The following is a 21,459-nucleotide window of genomic DNA, read 5'->3' as shown; positions in this document are numbered from 1 at the left end:
TTTGCCAGAGAGAGAGAGAATGAATGCACTAAACTTTTTTTTTTATAAATAAAGATAAGCCTCGGCCTGGCCAATGTTTGACATTTCTCTTGCAATGACATATAAACTCCAAAGAATTCTGTAAACAATAGAGGATCACAGAATCCTAGACACTCAAGGTTATGTGCAATGTCCAACAATAGCTCCATAGAAGTTCAAAGCCAGATAGCCATTCTGCAAAAAAATATGTACAAACAGGCTATGACCAAAAAAAAAATTAAATGGAGTCCTTAAATATTGACTTTTGCATTCAAAACAAAAGAAAAACAGGCCAGTATTAAAAATTATGGAAGCCAACGAACCTATGTATGATGCATTGAAAGAGAGTATAAACAGCAAAACATGGGTTATTTAGGTGCAACTTCGCTGCCTTGTTTCCCTTCTACTAGGCCACTAAAAAGAATACGCCAGACAATAGCTATGAAAATGAAATCCATCTTTCAATCAATAATTCTCAATCAGTGACCTCGTCAGGCTGAGACTGCAGCGTCAGCATTTACTGGAGAAATCTATTAAAAGTGGGAGCACGTTGCCTGCAGTCTGCAGATTATTAATCATATATTGCAGGTGTAACTTTAATATGTATAGAAGAAGGCAACGCAAGGTAACAGTTTTGTACTTCCAACCAGTTTTATTTGTCTTGTGTGCTCTCCTGCTGTTTACATGCATCCCACCAAAACTGCATGGAACAAACTCTATATACATATCAAATATGAATTTGTAAGTAAACAGTGACATAAAATAACCTTTAGCTGCATGACCTGTGACAAAATATCTCATTTACCCAAAAGCAAAAAAGTATAAAAGACAAACGTGTAGAAAAATTAAAAAAAAAGAAATCTGAAGATGGTCAATTGGGAAAAAAACCTATAAAATAATAATAAAACAAAAATGTGTAAATAAAACACGTGTTGAATGAAATACGAAATGGCATTTATTTACACTTAACATATGAAACATACATTCAAACAGATATAGTACAAATAGAGCATCGTGTCCCCATAAACTAATATATATTTTCAAATATCTGTTATAATTGCTTTTAATAACTTTGGTTCTTTTCTTAAGGATTTATATATATTTAAATGAGATTTAAGTCTAAACATAATCTATGGACTGGGCGCATAAACTCAGATTAAAATAATAGATCTGACTTTATTTTGGTATAAAGGAATGATATATACTATTGAAGATTATTGATCATTTCCTGTGTATGATGGTTATGTCATTGTCTGGCTGCACAGTTGATTGGAATAGATCATAATAGGATGGAGGACTTGTCTAATATTTCTGTGGTTACTCCACAGGCCAGTCCTAGACAAAGATTGATATTAGCAAACAAAGTGCATATTTCTTTAGACCACATTAGTGACATTAGCTGTGACTGATAAGAGTGCTCAAAGAACCAACACAGTAGGGCACTTGGAAATTAAGCTAACCAGTAAACCACATGCCCTATTGATTTCAATTGCAATAATAACAGCTTCTGGAACAGTACATTGGATTGTTATGGATGGTGCGGTGGTGATCACAGATAGCAACATGATAACCGAATATGAGCACTGAAATTGGTCCTTTTTAGAATCTGTACCAAGACTGAAAAAAAATCCCTTGTCCAGTTACATACACACAACCCAAAAAATGTGTGCCAATAGTTGGTGATTGCCTTTCTCCAAGCATATGGTGCTAGAAAATGGAAGGAGCACTACTACCCTTATCCTCCCCATCACATGTCCAGACACAAGATCAGAGGCAGAGGAGCTCCAGATGTGTTGTTCATGAACAAATGGTACTTCCCAATGTCTGTAAGTTACACGCATATCCACATACATGTAACCTTGTGGCTTGACCTTGTCGTGAGCAACAAAAAAAAAGTATTTGCCAGATCCGGGAAAAACGTAGTTACTCTCATAAGAGGGGGTTGGCGGAGTAATACTGCAATCGGTCCCTGTTAATTTTTTTCTCTTTCATCCTCCTATTTTGAAACCATATCTTGACCTGTCGGTCGGTTAAATTCAGCATTCGTGAAAGCTGCAGCCTTTTTTCTTTGTTAATATAGACACTGAAGAAAAACTCCCTTTCCAGTTCCCTAATTTGATATTTGGTGTAAGGACACCTCTTTTTACGGGTACGTTGTCCACCTGTGGAACAAGAACAAATACCATACTGTTATGGTGGAATAGTGTGCTTTACAATCCTCTCCAATAAAAGTCATTTACTGAATCACTGTACCCTGAGGGGTTCAGAGTCCCAGCAGCACTACACGCAAACCCAGCGCATAAATAGTTAAAAAGTAGTGCACTTATGGGCTCTATTAAACAAAACGTGTTTACAGCTTCTGTTTATATTGCTGATTATATATTTTTTATGGCTCGTCTACTACAGTAGAAACTACAGTATAATCTATTAATAGTATTCGAGGAGCTAAATGATATTGTATTACAGGAATATTTTATGAACTTGCACATTGACGCCTTGCATTTCACAGGAACCACAAGAAGTGCAAGTACAAGATAATTAATATTTTATGTGATACCAATCATTTCATAAGGGTGCAAAAGTTTGCAGCTTTTGAGATTGGTGAAGAATTTGCCAATCTCATTGTACAAATACAAATTCTTCATAGCTTACAGATAGATGCACACTCTTGACGAATGCCTGCATATATTTACACACACACACACACACACACACACACAGATATATATATATATATATATATATATATATATATATATATATATATATATATATATATATATATATATATATATATATATATATATATATATATATATATATATATATATCTGTGTGTGTGTGTGTAAATATATTAAATATATGCAGGCATTCATCAAGAGTGTGCATCTATCTGTAAGCTATGAAGAACGTGGACAATATATGTATATGTATATCTATCTATCTATCTATCTATCTATCTATCTATCTATCTATCTACAGTTTATTCATAGCTTACAGATAAATGAACACTCTTGATGAATGCCTGCATGTATTTACATATTTATTTATATATATATAGATATATATATTGCCCATATTGTTGTATAAATACATGCAGGCATTCATCAAGAGTGTGCATTTATCTGTCAGCTATAAAAGACATCGTAGATAGATAGATAGATAGATAGATAGATAGATAGATAGATAGATAGATAGATAGATAGATAGATAGACTTAAAAATGTACTACAATCTGGGACCTAGCATAACTGACTTTCCCTGTACTAGTTGTAGTTGGTCATGTTAATTGGACTTATTCTATAATGTTGAAACAATGTTGTTTTAGTATTATAGAACAGTTCCAGGTAAAAGTCAGTGACTACTATCACTATGACCTGCATAAGTCAGAACCTTCACAGACATGTTCAACACAATTGATAATTCTAGGGATGACAATTTACTTTTCCTTATGTGTAAGTCAATGGCTAGCTGTAGTTGGTCACATTCAATTGGACTTATACTATAATGTTAAAACTATGTTGTTTTAGCATTGTAGAACAGGTCCAGGTAAATGTTAGTGACTACTATCACTGTGTCCTGCATAAATGAGAACCTTCACAGACATGTTTAACCAAAATTTTAATTCTAGGGATGACAACTGACTTTCCCTTATGGGTAACCCATTAGCTAGTAGTAGTTGGTCACATTCAGCTGGACTGGTTCTATAATGTTCAACTAATGTTTATTTAGCATTACAATACAAGTCCAGTTAAAAGTCACTGACTACTACCAATGACCTGTATAATGAGAACCTTCATAAACAAGTTCAGCCAAAATATTAATGCTTAGGGGTGACTTTCCCTAATGCTTAATAGCTAGTAGTAGTTGGTCACATTCAACTGGGCTTGGTCTATAATGTTGAACTAATGTTTACTACCATTATAATACAAGTCCAGGTAAATGTCAATTAGTACTACCAGTGACCTGTATAAATGAGAACATTCGTAAACATGTTCAACCTAAATATTAAATCTTAGGGATGACAACGGACCTTCCCTAATATGTAATAGCTAGTAGTAGTTGGTCACATTCAACTGGACTTGTGCTATAATGTTGAACTCATGTTTATTTAGCATTATAATACAAGTCCAGTTAAATACCAGTGACTACTACCAGTGACCTGCATAAATGAGAACCTTTATAAACATGTTCAACCCAAATGTTAATTCTTATGGATGACAACACACTTTCCCTATGTGTAACAGCTAGTAGTAGTTGGCCTCATTCAACTAGACCTGTTCTATAATGTTGAACTAATGTTTATTCAGCATTATAGAACAAGTCCAGTTAAATGCCAGTGAATGCTACAAGTGACCTGCATAAATGTGAACCTTCATAAACATGTTCAACCCAAATGTTAATTCTTAGGGAAGACAACAGACTTTCCCTAATGTGTAACAGCTAGTAGTAGTTGGTCACATTCAAGTAGACTTGTTCTATAATGTTAAACTAATGTGTATTCATCATTATAGAACAAGTCCTGTTAAATGTCAGTGACTACTACCAGTAAATGAGGACCTTCGCAGACATGTTCAACACAAATGTTCTGACAACAGACTGTCCCTAAACCCCTAAACCCCAATTTAAGCCCCACATTGTCTGTCTAAGCGCCCACAATATCTAAGTCTAATGAGTTTGGGCTGCTGATCCCCCAAGGTTTTACAGCTTGCCCAGACAGAACCCGTGCCTTTCCTTGTAGCCCCCCAAAAGTGTCAGATACGTCCTGCTGGCAAGGCAAGGCAACATCACATTGATATCAAAGCATGCAAGGCTTGCTTTTGTGTGTCATTTTATTGGCGCACATTCTTACTGACTCTATTCTCTACAAAACCGACCCCAGAGTTTTAAAAGGGAAAAAAAAGGGGAAGGATTGTCTTAAGGCATCCATTGGTCGCTGTTTTTTCACGGCCAATTTCAGTGCTAAACACGTGATCTTGCCTTTTATAACAAAGTTTTGTTGGGGGAAATCTAAAGGCCCTCCATAAACCTTATATGCTTATAAAACAGCATATAAAATTTTTACCAGCGGTGCGCTAGATTGCAGAGCCTGTGACAGGCAAAGGCGCTGCTGCTGCTGCTGCTGCTGTGTTCATACGTACTCGAGCTATTGGCTTTGTCTTCTATGTTGCCGGAAGATGACTGCGAACTGCTGTGGCTGCTGCTGCTGCTCTCCGTCCTCCTCTCCTTCTCCTCTGTCTCCCTGCACGGCTCCGAACTTGAAGTTGCCGCAGAAGGTCCGGGAAGTTTGTCGCAGTTTTTGTCGCTGGAATAATCCGAGTTCTGGTTCTCTGTGCTGCCATAGGCTGTCTCAAAGAACTGATCAAAGGCTTGTGGCAGCACCCCATTCCTGCCCACTGCGCTATAGAAATTGGAGGAGACGTTGGCATTGGGGTGGTAGACATTGGAGGCGTTCTTGCCGAACATGTCCCCCATGCTGGCAGTGTTGGAGGCAGGGAGGCAGTCTCTGTGCATAATGTCATCTGCTGAATAGCAATGGGGCAGATTGCTCCTGGGGTGCCACTTACTGGAGGTGTCAATGGCATACTCCCTGAAGGTAACCTCTCTCACAGGCTGTACCTGGGGTAGGTTGGAAGAATAGGAATAGGGCATGGGACGAGAAGATGGGGTTTGGGGGAGAAAGGAAGGAAGGCTGGAGAAATCTGGACCCGAGACGTAGTAAGTGCAACTTGGCAAATACATGTTAGAGGAACAAGGAACACGCTCATCAAAATCCATCATTAGGCTACCTCGGGCTGTCCGCATTAGCTGAGCTTAACATGATTCTCTAATGCAGCTGCCTCTTTGAAGCAGATCCGTGAAGTAGAAATTTGAAGACGTAAGCTGACGTGGAAATCTATCCCCATCCTTAGCAGGGAGGTGCTGGTCATGTGATCAGATGTTGAAATTGACAAGCTGCGACTATGGACCCTTTTTCTTTGTAGCCATCTCAAGGGAAGCAACAGATCGTCACTTGCTAGGTTCATAGAAGCATGTAATCTGAAATGTAACTCATGATGTTTTTTTTTTTTTAGCTCCTACATCCAGCGCCTTTCCTAGAGCCATGCCTGGGTATGGACTGAGGATACTGTGGAGGCAGGGCGCAATAAAGACATCCCTCATGCTATATTTATCTATCATTCCTAAGTAGTGCAACATTAAACTCTTTGTCTTCCTCCATAACTCCCTGGCACTTCCCTGTTCTTGAAATAACAGTAGAAGCAGCCTGTGCCAAAAGAACATAGCGAATCTGCGTAAGAAAGTAAAGTCACATGTGCACCCTTTCCATAGGGATTGCAATTAGGAAGCTAAGTCCCTGTGCACCCTTACCATAGGATTGCAGATAGGAAGCAAAATCGCCTGTGCACCATTTTCCATAGGATTGCAATTAGGAAGCAATGTCACGTGTGCACACTCTCCATGGGATTGCAATTAGGGAGCAAAGTCACATGTGCACCCTTTCCATAGGATTGCAGTTAGGAAGCAAAGTCACCTGTACACCCTTTCCACAGGATAGCAATTAGGAAGCAATGTCACATGTGTACCCTTTCCATAGGATTGCAATTAGGAAGCAAAGTTGCCTGTGCACCCTTTTCCATACTGCAATTAAGAAGCAAAGTTGCCTGTGCACCCTTTTCCATAGGATTGCAATTAGGAAGTAAAGTCGCCTGTGCACCCTTTTCCATAGGATTGCAATGTAAAGGCATAGATACAAACTGTCTATGCTGCATAGAGTGGCAAGATGTGTGGGGCAGACCCCATGCTCCAAGGGAATGTGCAGTGCGACTAACAGAAGGCACAGTGCCCCTTCCCCCACTCTGCCTGAAACCGAAATGCAGCTTGCTATTTCCTTCCTAGGGTCAGGTCTGATCACTTTACACTGCACTGGACTTAACCATAAAGCTTCATATCACAAAAAGAGGCTTAATAGTTGTAAGGTTTCATATGCCAAGGTTGTGTATCTATGTGTCTGTTGTGTGTGTCTGCTTATAACCAAGAGTGATTTTCTACCCTAGTCAGTGCTCTCTTTAAATACCCAATCAGTATCAGAGGATTGTTTTTTGTTTTTTTTTGGTGAACATTTTTGGGTAATTAAAAAGGGAATTAAGACCAGGGTGCATGAGGCTCCTTTCACAATTCAGCTCATGTATGTGTTCTTGCCTACTACACATAAACGCTGCAAGATTTGGTATGTCAAATATATGTACATATGGGGTTCATTTACTAAAGCTAGAGAGGGCACAGTTGGTCACAATTCTGCAGAGAAACCAATCAGCTTCTAACCTCAGCTTGTTTAATTAAGCTTTAGCAATGGAAGCTGAATGGTTTCTCTGCAGAATTGTGATTAATTGTGCCCTCTCTAGCTTTAGTAAATGAACCCCTTGGTGTCTGTTTTCTGTGTGTGCTTATAGCCTTGATGTACTAAGAATGGTTTCACCCTAGTCAATGTTCACTTTAAAAACCAAAACAGAATCAGAGGATTGTTGTTTTTTTTTTAATTTGCATGAACATTATTGGGTAATTAAAGGGAATAAAGACCAGGGTGCATGAGGCTCCTTAACAATTCAGTTCATGTATGAGTTCTTGCATACTACACACATAAACGCTGCAAGGTTTGATATGTCAAAGATATGTATCTGTGGGGTTTATTTACTAAAGCTGGGGAGTGCAAAGTCAGTCTCACTTCTGCAGGGAAACCAATCAGCTTCTAAACTCAGCTTGTTCAATTAAGCTTTGGCAATAAAACCTGAAAGCTGATTGGTTTCAATGCAAAAGTGAGACTGATTTTGCAATCTCCAGCTTTAGTAAATAAACCCCTATGTGTCTGTTCTGTGTGTGCACTTATATTTGCGTGTGCCTTGATTTATTAGGAGTAGTTTCACCCTAGCCAGTGCTCATTTTAAACACCCAACCAGAATCAAAGGATGTTTCTTTTTTGTCAATGTGCATGAACATTATTGGGTATTTAAAGTGAATTCAGACTAAGATGCAAGTGACTCTTTAAGGCTCCATGCACACTGGGCTTAAACCTAATTGAGCTCATTTATGGGGTTGATTTACTTAAATGTGCAAAATCTGGCGCAGCCCTCCAAAGAAGCCAAACAGCTTCCAAGTATGTTTTTTTTTGTCAAAGCTTAATGAAATAAGTTGAAGTTAGAATCTGATTGGCAGCCATGCACAGCTGTACCAGGCTCTCCAGTTTTAGTATATCAACCCCCTGTGTACTTGCTTACTAAACCAGTGAACATAAATGCTGCATGGTTTGATATGCCAAGAATGTATATCATGTGTCTGTGTTGTATGTGCACTTATAGCCTTGATTTGAGTTATCTTCACCCTAGCCAGTGCTCCCTTTTAAATACCCAAACCAGAATCAGAGGATGTCTCGATTTTAAATTTCCGTGAAATACTATTGGGTATTTAAATGGAATTAAGGCTAGGGTGCATGTGACTCCTTTGGTAATCCAGCTCATTTTTGTGTACTTGCATCTTACACAAGTGAGCACAAATGCTGCAAGCTTGAGGATGTGTATTTATTTGTCTGTTTTTTTGTGTTTGGACTTATAGCCTATATTTAAATGTGATTTTGACCCTAGTCAGTGTTCACTTTAAATACCCAAACAGAATCAGAGGATGTTTCTTTTACTTTTTTGTATTTGCATGAACATTATTGGGTATTTAAAGGGAATTAAGAGTGAATACAAGCGACTCCTTTGGAAATTAAGCTCATATATGTGTACTTGTTTAGTATACAGGTAAGCATAAATGCTGCAACATACACCAGATATCATTAGGATGCAATAAGTAGGTATCGCTAATTAGATTTTAGAATACAACTTCTCTGCATATTGTATGTTTGTGTGTGTGTGCTTAATAGGTATTTAACAATACAATGTACATGCATTTAGTAGATAGATAGATAGATAGATAGATAAAAAAAACTTAAAAGGAATCAAGGATAGATAGATAGATAGATAGATAGATAGATAGATAGATAGATAGATAGATAGATAGATAGATAGATGTCCCTTCAGATTGGAGACAAAGGCGCCACCACTGCCAAGGCTTGCCCCGCCTCTGAAAAGGAAAACAAATTCTTCCACTTGTATTGGGGCTTTTAAGGCTCTAATTGAAGTCGGCTCGTCCAGTAGAAGTGAGCAGAGCTGTAGACTGACCTGCGGTTTTATGGCACTTTTGGCAGTCAACTTCAGCTTGTGTCAGAGCAGAGCAGACATGGCTGGTCCTGGCCAGAGACTCACAGGAGACGCCACCTACATGCAATCTCTGACGTCCTCTCCACATGTTACATACATCTTAAAATTCACTGACATCCCTGTACCATTTTCAGTAAGGTTTGTACTGGGGGGGGGGGGTCGTTGCTTTTCTTTACAGACATGCCTGTGGGAGATGCTTTCACATCCTTTGTTCTTGCAGAAATGAGCAGTGGTCGAATATAAGATGAAGAGATAAGGCAGATATGCCTCATATTAATTCTGGAGGTCTTGTTAGGTGTGGATCCTGTAATTTGGCTTTGTTTGGTGTTTGTATCTAGAACCAGAAAAAAAAATCATCTGATCATTTCTTGTGTGTGAAAGCTTAGCTGGACTCGTGTATTTGACCTTAACATACAGACCTCTACCAACAATAAAGGACAGTTTGGCCTTGGGACTTGTTATTCCACATCCATGGAGAACAGCTTCTCCACACGATCATACAGACACAAGGAGTATCACCAGATTCAGTTTTTTTTTTCACTTTGCCCTGGACAGAAATATTCCGCATTGTGTTGTTGTGTGATCACTCGGAATGCATGCTGCAGCTTGTGTCGGTACTTGCAGCGAGAAATGAGCTTGTTGCTCGCCATCCCTTTGTTTGGATGCCATGCTTTTAGCAAGACAAATCCCTCTGAATCAGGGCCATATCACATGAAAGTGGCGGTCAAATGACCATAGTAACATAGCTAATCTCATTAACCCTTTAACACCCTTTCAAGATTCAAAATGTTGTATTATTTAAAAAAAAAGGACAAATGTGATACAACATCTAATAATTGCTGTGTTACACTTAACATCTAAAGTCAAGTTAATATCAGTGTGTGTGTGTTCTTACTTTTCATAGAATAGTTGTCCTTATAGATCATGGGTGAAATGCTTTGCTATTTTTTATATATAGATATATTGAGGCTGATTTACTAAAGGAGTTAAGGATGTTCACCCAAAAAAGTAGGAAGAGTCAATGTAATTATCCAATCTCTGACCATTTCCAATCATATGCTGATTAAATAAAAGTTTACTTTTCACATGATTGGATAATTGAAATTAATCTTAAGTCTTCTTTTGTGTAAATATTCGACACATTCTTAACTCTTTCAGCAAATCAATATTGTACATATCTATCTATTTATCTATCTATCTATCTATCTATCTATCTATCTATCTATCTATCTATCTATCTATCTATCTTACATACACCACACACATACGTGGTAGGATTGGAAAAAATGGAAAATAAAAATGAAAAAAAAATGAAAAATAAATTTAAAAAATAGGTTGGCATGAGCTTCTTAAAAAAGGTTCACCAAAATTATTATTTTTTTTATCCATGCATAACAACAGACGCACATAACTGGACATAATACACATTATCAACATACATACCTCCATATAACGTAGCTCTACATTTATTTGTTGGAAAATATATAATTTGTTATAATAGTTAACATGGGTAAAGGGTATACATTTTAACTTGTGATTTCTAATTCTATTTATTTATTTTTAGTTTGCGGTTTCTGAGCTAGTAAATCCATTTTAGTTTTTCTTAAAGAGCCCAGAACTATATGCTGGTCCACCGTGCACATTTTCTAATACGTTAATTATATATAGTAGTTTCTTTTTAGTGGCCATTTACAGGTGCAAGTCTGAGATTATTGCAGGCAATTGCGGGGCTGTGAAAACGAGCAGTCTAGACCGTCTGGCACGCACTGAATAGTCTGCTTTCCACATATGTGGCAACAAGAACCATTGAAATACTAAACCATCGCCTTAAAGCACTACCTATGGAATCAGCCTTTGGATTTTGTACATGTATTTTTTCCCCCTACTGGTACAAGAATAGGACACAAATATGCCATTGTGAGTATTTTTTTTTCTGTGTGGGGGTGATATGAATTAGCTTGTAGATAGGACTAGAGGGACTAGAAAGTTAGAGGGACAGCAATGTAAAGTATATATCATGGACTCCTGTGGCCTTGCAAAGAATTATTGTTGTCTCCTTATATCAGAAGGTAATTGCAAGTACATGTAATGCCTTGAACTTGACCTCCAAGGTGTGTTTTATCCCTCTGAAATAATATATTGAAAGAAAGCTCATGCTTCTTCCTATTTAAAAACTATTCCACTAGGGGTAGCAAGCTTCACAATGGAAAAGATCAGAAAATACTGGAGTCTCTAATCAGTATATAATTTTACAGCATTTTATTGCTAGCAATAGCTCTGTACTAACAAGATGTTTCTGGGCAAAGCATCATCCTTTTATTTAAGACACAGACTTCCTCTTTGAATAGAATTGTATATTATGTAATGCAGTTTCCAACAAGCACTTTCTAATGGCAATGCCATTTCCCTGGATTGTTTTTCCACGCTACTGGCGTTTTTATAATGGCTGTATATGAAACCTCACGTTTATATGTTTATTTTACTGCATTATTTTAACAATAATACTTTACATGACAGCTGTCATTTTTTTTCTGTTTAACAAACCACTGTAATTACTCTGTTGGTTTAATAAAAAAAAGTTTCTGAACAAAATACATTGGCATCCGTAATATTATTAAATTATTTTAACATTCTCATTATTTAAGAATATACTGCTTGGATATATATATATATATATATATATATATATATATATATATATACACACACACACACACATACATATATATATATATATATATACATATATATATATATATATATACATATATATATATATATATATATATATATATATATATATATATATATATATATACACATATATATATATATATATATATATATATATATATATATTACCTTTTTACTGATATTTTTATAGAAGTTGTCATGATGTGAAAAGTAGATTACTTTTAGGCATACTAGTAAATTAGCTACAAAACCTTTTTCTATGTCTGGACAATATACACACATACGTTCATAATACAAAATTATTATTTATCATACATTTTTCAAGTCGATTGGATGACGGTACATTATGTTTATGTTTTTGGTTAATAGCGATATTATTATTATCATACATGCTATATAATATCCAAAGCATATAATTACTTCTAATAACAATATTACTTGTTTTATTAAAAGCAAGGGAATTACCATCCTGCAGTTATAGAAACCGAGGGTTATTCAAACGGTGTACAAGTATGGGCAAATATAATATAAATCGTATGTTAGTATAAAGCCCAGCTATGGACCTAACGTCCAGACCAATCAATAAATGAGATTCAGAACATACAGGATAACCATGACAGTTGAAATGCAGTTTTTAAGTAAAATTGACATTGTTGGGCTCAAAAATATTTTGCATATTTATACACGAGAATTGAATTCCCTCCCCTCCAAACATACATAATATACAAATGCATAAAGAAAATAATGTCAATCAACTTAATACTACAATTATAACAAAAAAAATGATAACAACAATATGTTTACGTAAATGTAAGTTCCACCCAATGTAAGAGCTATTGCAGTCTGCAATTCCCTTATGTATCCAGAAGGGGACGTTGTTGCATACAAGTAATGCTAGCACTGCTTTGTAGATGGAACCACATAGAAATAGAACCAAGCAGTGTCCTCAATAATATCAAGTCCTAAAGGCTGTATATTTGCTTTCTGCACACACAAAAAAAAAGCTTAGGCCTGTTTTATAATACCTCTTCCTTGATAATAATATTTAGCCTTAATTCAGTAAAATTCAGGATGGAAACTATTATAGCCAGGAGCTTAATATAACAGATTTTCTGATCAGGCTGACACTGACACTGAAAACAGAAAAAAGGAGACAAAGAAGCGCAGCAATGAATTGTGGAAGCATAGATAAAGCGACAATGAATCCAGGCTTACAAAAGGATGAGTAAAATGCGCACAACGAGCGGAGATTCATTTGAGGGAAGCAAAGTCTTGGTTGATAGTATCAGGGAAAAAATAAATAAATAGCAATGTTAAGAAAAAAAATAAACATGAAAAAAGAAAAGAGAGGCAAGAAAAATAAAAAAGGAAGAAAGAAAGAAAGAAAGAAAGAAAGAAAGAAAGAAAGAAAGAAAGAAAGAAAGAAAGAAAGAAAGAAAGAAAGAAAGAAAGAAAGAAAGAAAGAAAGGGAACTTTCCCTATACAAAAAGGCCTAATGTGAGCGCCAAGTCTTTGGGCTGTCATCATTAATTACAATGGTTTATGATGTGCATTAATATTCTAGGTGCGATGTAATTACCTCGCTTGTTATGTATACAACCTGGAGACAGTCCTGATATGAGAAGGAATTTGGCACAACGTGAAACGACGTACTTGGGACAAAACTTTGCCTTCCTTCCTATCTAGGGACATTTCAGCTACATTACAAAAATGTTTAAAAACTGGTTCACTACCCCGAGGAGCTCCAACGTGTGAATCATATGCATGGATGTTTTATTAACTCGTTGGCATATGTAAAATGTCAACAGTTGTTTAGTCTGCAATTATATGAATACCATGGTATTTTATAACTAATAAACTTGAACCTGTAGTAATCTTTTAATGCTGTCCCGAGGATGCCCTGGTGAAATATTAATTTCCTTTGCGAAGTGCTGGACAGCAGTGACACATTTGCCTCGTTGTTAAAAGTATTTGCAAAATAAAAAAGTTACACAGTGGATTGTCACATTAGAGCACTGTGGAGACTTTTTAGGATGATATACAATATAACGAGGGATATCTGCCATCCCCTTTTTACTTTTATTTTCATATGGATCAATATTTTTGGCTGTCTGCTAGAGACACACATTAATCGATTTCCTTCTTCCTGCACACACACACGGGAAGTTATACTAAAAGGGAAAGAGACAACAATTTCATTCTATAGTTTTGGCTATATGACAGCACAAGCAAAATCATAGCATGCATATATATCCCCTCTCTCTCTCCTCTCTCTCTATATATATGATTCTTAGCTATTTTGATAAATATCAAAATAGCTGAGAACACACACACACACGCACACACACACACACACACACACACACACACACACACACACACACACACACATATATATATATATATATATATATATATATATATATATATATATATATATATATATCAGAGAGAGAGGATATATATGCATGCTATGAATGAGATATGCATGCTATGATTGCGCTTGCCTGTCATATATATCATAGAGAGAGAGAGAGAGAGAGAGAGCGCTAAGTATCATCCATCTATTCGCCTATTCTATTTATGTATATATAGAAATAGATGGATTCTCAGCTGTTTTAATATATATATATATATATATATATATATATATATATATATATATATATATATATATATATATATATATATATATATGTGTGTATAGCAAAAGAGTTAAGAATTGTCACTCAATACATAAATTCAGTGAGTGTTCATTTCATTATCCATGCAAAATCACATTTTAGTTTAATCTGCACAGAATTCAAGGTGAGCACACCTACTCTATAGGGTTCATTTACTAAAGGCAAATCCACTTTGCACTACAAGTGCACTTGGAAGTGCCCTCACTGTAGATCTGAGGGGGACATGCAAGGAAAATAAAAAAACAGCATTTTTACTTGTACATGATTGGATGATAAAATCAGCAGAGCTTCTCCTCATTTCAGATCTTCCCCCCAGCTTTGCAGCGACTGCACTTCCAAGTGCACTTGTAGTGCAGAGTGGATTTGCCTTTAGTAAATCAACCCCTATATTGAGTGGCGATTCTCAACCCCTTTAGTAAATCAGCTCCCTACACTAACCTATGTATATATAAACACGCACAAATGCATACACGTACATAGATATATGTATCATTTAAAGCCAGTGTGCATGGAGCCGTCATTACAAAAGAAAAAAAAAAACTAATAGAAAAACAAGCTATAGAAGAATGACAGGAGAATTTAGGATAAAGGGACGAAGGCAAAAACAATAACACCCAATCACTAATTGCAAAAGTAACATGCTGCTCCAATCAGGGGTTGTCTTCTCTGGAATTAGTGAATGCTTCTTTCTCGCTAATGAAAATTGTTTAACTTGGTTCAGATATTCAATGGAAAACAAAAAAAGGCGGCTTTTTTTGCAAGGCAGTACCTAGACAGCATAGACACGTGCTTGGTCTTAGGGGAACCTCAAGTTCAAGTTGAAAAGGATTGAAAAGTGCGTACCTTTTTTTTTTTTAATTATTTGCTCATTCTAGTAAATTAATATGTGATTCAAAAAGGTTGATTTACTAAAACTAGAGTGTGCACAATCTGGTGCAGCTGTGCATGGTAGCCAATCAGCTTCTAACTTCAGCTTGTTCAATAGAAATTTTGAAAAAAAAAAACTGGAAGTGATTAATTTTTATGCAGAGCTGCCCCAGATTTTGCACTCTCCAGTTTTACGAATCGACCCCATAGTCTCCAAACTATGTTTTGATATTTAAATAAAAGGGGAAAAGACATTTTCATTATACCTTAAGGACATGATAAAATTTACTTTTTCTGTAAAGAGGTGCTTATATTTAGCCTTTTATATTAAGAACACTACAAAATACGTGGGATAAATTTGTATTTTTTCAAATTTAAATATGAAATATCATAGTTGGTATACTTCACAGTTTTTTTCAGGGAGTAGATTAGCCCCATCAAACTGCCCGCTCCATGCACACTGGGCTTAAAAATTCGCCAGTTCTCAATTGTAAACACATGTTGAGGAGTATAATGTTTTTTCTGCAAGAGAACTCTAATCAAAAACGCAAACCAGAAGGTTTTTTTTACCTGCCTCTAAACGCTGAGCGTAAAATATGCCTCTAATCGTTCTAATGTGTATGGACACATAGGATAACATTGAGCTGCTTTTACAAGCAAACACAAAACTCCAGTAGAAGCAGCATGATGCCACTGTGCATGACCTGAAAAACATCCCTCAGTATGCTGTATATAATATGTAACACTAATTGCAAAAAAAGTTTATTTTCCTATAAATACACATATGCAGCATTTCTATAGGCCGAATATAGATCAATGTGACTTGTAAAAAAAAATAAAAAAAATATTCCAGTAAATAATAGGAGGACAACAAAAAAAATCTTAACAATTTGGACTATTTAAAATATGATTGTTTATGATTATTAAATATTGTTCCTTCCAAATAAATATTCGGTAAAACAAACAGCTAAGACCCCTGATATTAATACAAAATGTAGATTTAACCAAAAATTGCTCTCTGCCAAATGCACATACTTTATGTCATGCAAGTAAACCACAACAGCCGAATAAACTTCAATAAAACTTGTAATTAATATGAATTATTAGGTTACAAGTTCAGACATTAACATAAACCAGCATTTATAGTTCTTGCACCAGCAGCATTGCAAATATGTGTTTGAACACCAGATGGCGCTATTGATCTACTAATCCCAAAGATGCCTATTCATGAGCTGTCAGAAGTCAAGGTCACAAATTGTCTCTTTTTGTCAAGGTCAAGGTTTAAGGCCTTCCAATCCAGTCGTTTCAACAAACGACAAAGCTTTTGAAAAAAAAAAAAACATAAAAAAACCCACAGCTTTAGCTGTAATGTAATTGTAAAATTCCCATTCTACAGCTGCTTTTCCATTACCCATGTGACCATACCATATTCTGATTCAGTCCAATGTGATGATATGTACAATATCATTTATTTACCTGATATTAATTTTTGGCAACTAACTAAACTAAGTTATTGATCAATTGGTTATCTAGCACAGTAATTGAAGTTGTATCTCCCTGCTGTTTCACACAATACAAAATTCAGCTTATTCACAGTTATCTATATTGTTACTAAATACTAATGTATATTTTTATCAGCAAAATAAAATTCATGGTGCACAAATAATGTTCACAGTGCGCTAATTTATTATTTACATGATAATATTTAGAGTGAGTAAAGAAGAAACAAATGTTCAAATAAATGATTAAGTTAAAAGTGCTGAAATTATTGGCTACCATTTTCTATTGCGGCCGAATACAAACCATACAGAAAATAAAAATTAAAAAATGATAATTTATACCAATCTTAGAAAAAAAACTTCACTTTTAAATATCTTAAGATGATTTTTTTCAGTATTATTTTTAAAGGCATATCTATATACACAACCGGATTGCTTCATGTATAGTCCATTTGCCAATTCCCAATTCTGTACAGGTAAAAACCGGTTGATTTGCTATTTGTTTTGCAATTTAAATATTTCACTTATGTAAAATCGTGAGCTGTACGTGAACACATCAGTTCCTTAGGATGAAGCAACATTTAGAAAATACTGCTTCTCCTAATCCTAATCCCTACACATTAAAATCATGAATGTATTACCATTGCCCACTGCCACCCCCTCCCCCACAAAAAACGCTGTACAATTCTTCAATTACATAAAATGACACTCCTCTTATATCAGAATGTATAGTGTAAGCATACAGTAAAAGATACATCTATAAGTTACCTGAGCAGTCACTCAACATGCAGTCTGGTTTCAAGGTTCAACGCGCAATTATAAGACTGATATTCTCGATTTAAAACGATTCTTGATTAAAAGGCTACATGTCTTATTATGCTTCATCGAGATCCCTTTTTCTTTCTTTTTTCCGTTTTTTTTTTGGGGGTGTTTACAACAATTCCACAAGTCGTTTTAGCGCTGTTTAACCTCCAGCAAGATGTGAGTCCTGGCCTTCACAAAATAATTACATTGCAATATTTCTCCCTGACCCTCCCCCCATCAATCGTTTTTTAGAACCATATACAGAGGACCTGGAGATGACCTTGTGATCTGGGGGCAGAATAGATGAGTTCCAAACGTCAGAACCTGCTCACTTCCCAAATGTAATCCGACCATTATTAACTGGTGGTCTTCAATTTATTGATGACTTTCTTCTCTTTGACTCTTCTGTTCTGGAACCAGATAGTGACCTGCCTTTCCGACAGGTTGGTGGTTGCAGATATTCTCCTCCTTTTGTCCTTAGTGATGAATTTATTGGTAGCATATTCCCTTTCTAGTTCTTTCAGTTGGACTTTAGTATATGGGACACGCTTCTTCCTCCCTCGTCTGTAGTTATTAGCGTCTGAAGGATGGGAAACTACGTCTGAAAAGGGAAAGGACAGGTCACTAGGGTGTGTGCAAACTCCCATTCACCAGCACAGTGCAACCTCATCTATAGGATCCATGGACACACCATAGGCTGCTGCAGCTGGATCACTTATAATCCAAGACCCTTCTATTACCAGCAATACCAGCAATACCAGCAATACCAGCAAGGACTAACAAATCACTGCACTCCAAACTGGTCTGCTAGCCAGAATTCAAACACACACTAAAAAGCCTAGACCAGGTTTATGGTTATAACTATAGTTACCAGTAAAAATTATATAAGGTCTAGACAACCTAATCTATCTATCTATCTATCTATCTATCTATCTATCTATCTATCTATCTATCTATCTATCTATCTATCTATCTATCTATCTATCTATCTATCTATTTATCTACCTATCTATCTATCTACTATCATTCTCTCTACTTTTGTTATGTAGTTATTTATATTTCTTTCTTTCTTTCTTTCTTTCTTTCTTTCTTTCTTTCTTTCTTTCTTTCTTTCTTTCTTTCTTTCTTTCTTTTTATTTTTCTGTCTATCTATCTACTATCCAGCTATCTACTTTTGTTATCCATATATTTATCTTTCTTTCGACTTTTGTTATCTAGATATATATCGTCATTCTTTCTTTCTTTCTTTCTTTCTTTCTTTCTTTCTTTCTTTCTTTCTTTCTTTCTTTCTTTCTTTCTTTCTTTCTTTCTTCATCATGTAAACATATTTGTGTGAGTGAATCTCTTCTCTCTCTGTATATATATTATATATACATGGATACACACACACATACATATATTTAAAGAAAAAATATGTGTGTGCGTGTGTACAGAAAAATGTATATGTATATAAATAGAAAAAAATGTGTGTATATTAATATATATATATATATATATATATATATATATATATATATATATATATATATATATATATATATATATAACAGATATAGGGCGAGAGAGATTATTTTTATATATGTGTGTGTGTATATATATATATACGGTATATATATACACACACACATACATACACACTTCTTTATAAATACCTATGCACATTATGCACACACACACACATTTGTTCCATGAAAATAAGGATTAGTAGATTAGTTATACATAAAATTAATGGTACCCTAGTATTATAAAACTAAACACAACCAATGCAATTTTTTGAATGAAATAAAAATAGTTTTTTTTTTTTTACCCGGTAAAGTGGATTTCCAGAGGTGGGCAGGCTGGCCTTGATCCTTGGCACAGTAGACCTGCCCGTTCCATCCATTGGTGATGGCCCAGGGCTGGTAGCTCTCCATGGGCAGTAGGGGTTCATGCCTGGGCTCCCCCGGCGCCCCAATAGTGGACACCACAGGCACATCCAGATAGCCGGTCACCGGCTGGTAAGGTCCTGTGGCATATCCCTGGTAAAAAGCAAACTCCTTGGCTCTGGATGGGAAATCTTCTCCGGCGGAGACTGAGGTGTCCATGTATTTGTCTGCAAAGGAGGAGGGCTGGTTGCAGGACTTGATGGCATTGTGGTGTGTCATCCTGCACGGGTAATATCCGCTGCCAAAGTAGCCGTAGGGCAGGCTGGCACTGGAGGAGCTCTGCACCGCGGAACACGGGCTGCACTGCTTGACAGGCTCCGCGATGCCGGACACTGGCACCTCACTGGACGGGTAGGCGCTGCTGGGGGCCAGAGGAGCCGGGTGTCCCATCAGATTCCTGCACTGGTTGGCGGCGAAGTTACTCCCGGCAAAGCCTTCCATGTTCTTATTGATCTCATCCAAGCCGTTGTCGTAGAGGAACATCACCGGCTCGGCCCAGCGTGGATGGAGGAGCACTGAAGCTGTCATAGCCCGGCCAGCATTGAGACTAGTGGCTCTTTTTTAAAAGCCCCAAAGACTGAAAAAACACATTGGAAATCTCTCAGACTAACCAGGGCTGACGCGCCAGCCTCGCACACCGAGCCACCTGATTGGCTGACGGCACCCACGTGATATGCAAAGCAGCTGATAAACCACAGAGCAGCAGAATGAAGATAATTCATTTTTTTTTCCTCCTTCCTACTTCTAGCGATGTGTCCGTACAGCACCGTGTACACCGATCACCCGACCGACAGTGTGCTCCCTGCACAGCCTTCTCCTTCACTTTATTATGGGTGACTTGTGTCTGATCTCTATTGTCAGAACATCCCAGAATATCATTATCAGGATCAATCAAGTGTCTCTACATTGCCTTACGTTATTGCTGAAAGGGACGTAACTACTGTTGGTAATACATATAGCATTCTGTACACAGAACTATACAAGACCTATTTATTAAAAGGGTCTAGAGACAGTACAGAGGAATGCAAGACCACCTATTCACTATATACCCCCAAATCACATCATTTATGGATCTATGGGCAAGAAAACATGTACCCACCTATGTACATGCATACAGGAAGAAATATATATATATATATATATATATATATATATATATATATATATATATATACACATACTCAGAACTATGGGTTAGGGTGTATGCATATTACACATGTAGTATAAAATATGGATAAGCCATGGATGATAACCCACCTATGTACACACAGAAGAAGACTTTTATATATATAGATATGATATATATCTATATATATCTATCTATCTATATATATATATATATATATATATATATATATATATATATATCGATATAGATTTATCTATCTATCTATCTCTCTCTCTCTCTCTCTCTCTCTCTCTCTCTCTCTCTCTCTCTCTCTCTCTCTCTCTCTCTCTATATATATATATATTTATATATATACAGAATAATGGGTGAGGGTGTATGTATATTACACACGTGTAATACAGTATGGATAAGTAAGTCAAGAAGTCAAGCATGATCACCCACCTATGTATACATGAATGAAGAATTTATATATATGTAGGTGAGGGTGCATATAATTGTGGAATAAAAATGGATAGATTGAACATGCATCACCCACCTATAAAACATAATAATAAATAAAATCTTTGCTTATGTAAGTCCCAGCACA

At 36.2% G+C, this 21,459-nt stretch overlaps 2 protein-coding genes across 2 annotated transcripts; both read right to left on the bottom strand.

The window, feature by feature from the left end:
• Positions 1-666: 666 nt before the first annotated feature.
• HOXA11 (homeobox A11) lies at positions 667-6,569 on the bottom strand. Its single transcript, XM_073632675.1, has 2 exons — positions 5,159-6,569; positions 667-2,180 (listed from the first exon to the last, which is right to left on the bottom strand). Exons 1-2 carry the CDS (start codon positions 5,820-5,822, stop codon positions 1,948-1,950), a joined length of 897 nt encoding a protein of 298 aa, XP_073488776.1. The 5' UTR covers positions 5,823-6,569; the 3' UTR covers positions 667-1,947.
• Positions 6,570-17,179: 10,610 nt separating this feature from the next.
• HOXA13 (homeobox A13) lies at positions 17,180-20,345 on the bottom strand. The gene is made up of 2 exons (XM_073630157.1): positions 19,627-20,345; positions 17,180-18,420 (listed from the first exon to the last, which is right to left on the bottom strand). Exons 1-2 carry the CDS (start codon positions 20,270-20,272, stop codon positions 18,176-18,178), a joined length of 891 nt encoding a protein of 296 aa, XP_073486258.1. The 5' UTR covers positions 20,273-20,345; the 3' UTR covers positions 17,180-18,175.
• Between the last annotated feature and the right edge of the window lie 1,114 nt (positions 20,346-21,459).

The sequence above is a fragment of the Aquarana catesbeiana genome, linkage group LG05 (assembly GCF_042186555.1).
Source record: "Aquarana catesbeiana isolate 2022-GZ linkage group LG05, ASM4218655v1, whole genome shotgun sequence".
Classification (NCBI taxonomy): domain Eukaryota; kingdom Metazoa; phylum Chordata; class Amphibia; order Anura; family Ranidae; genus Aquarana; species Aquarana catesbeiana.
The sequence above is the reverse complement of the archived record's forward strand: the minus strand, read 5'-3'. Positions and strand labels throughout refer to the sequence as shown.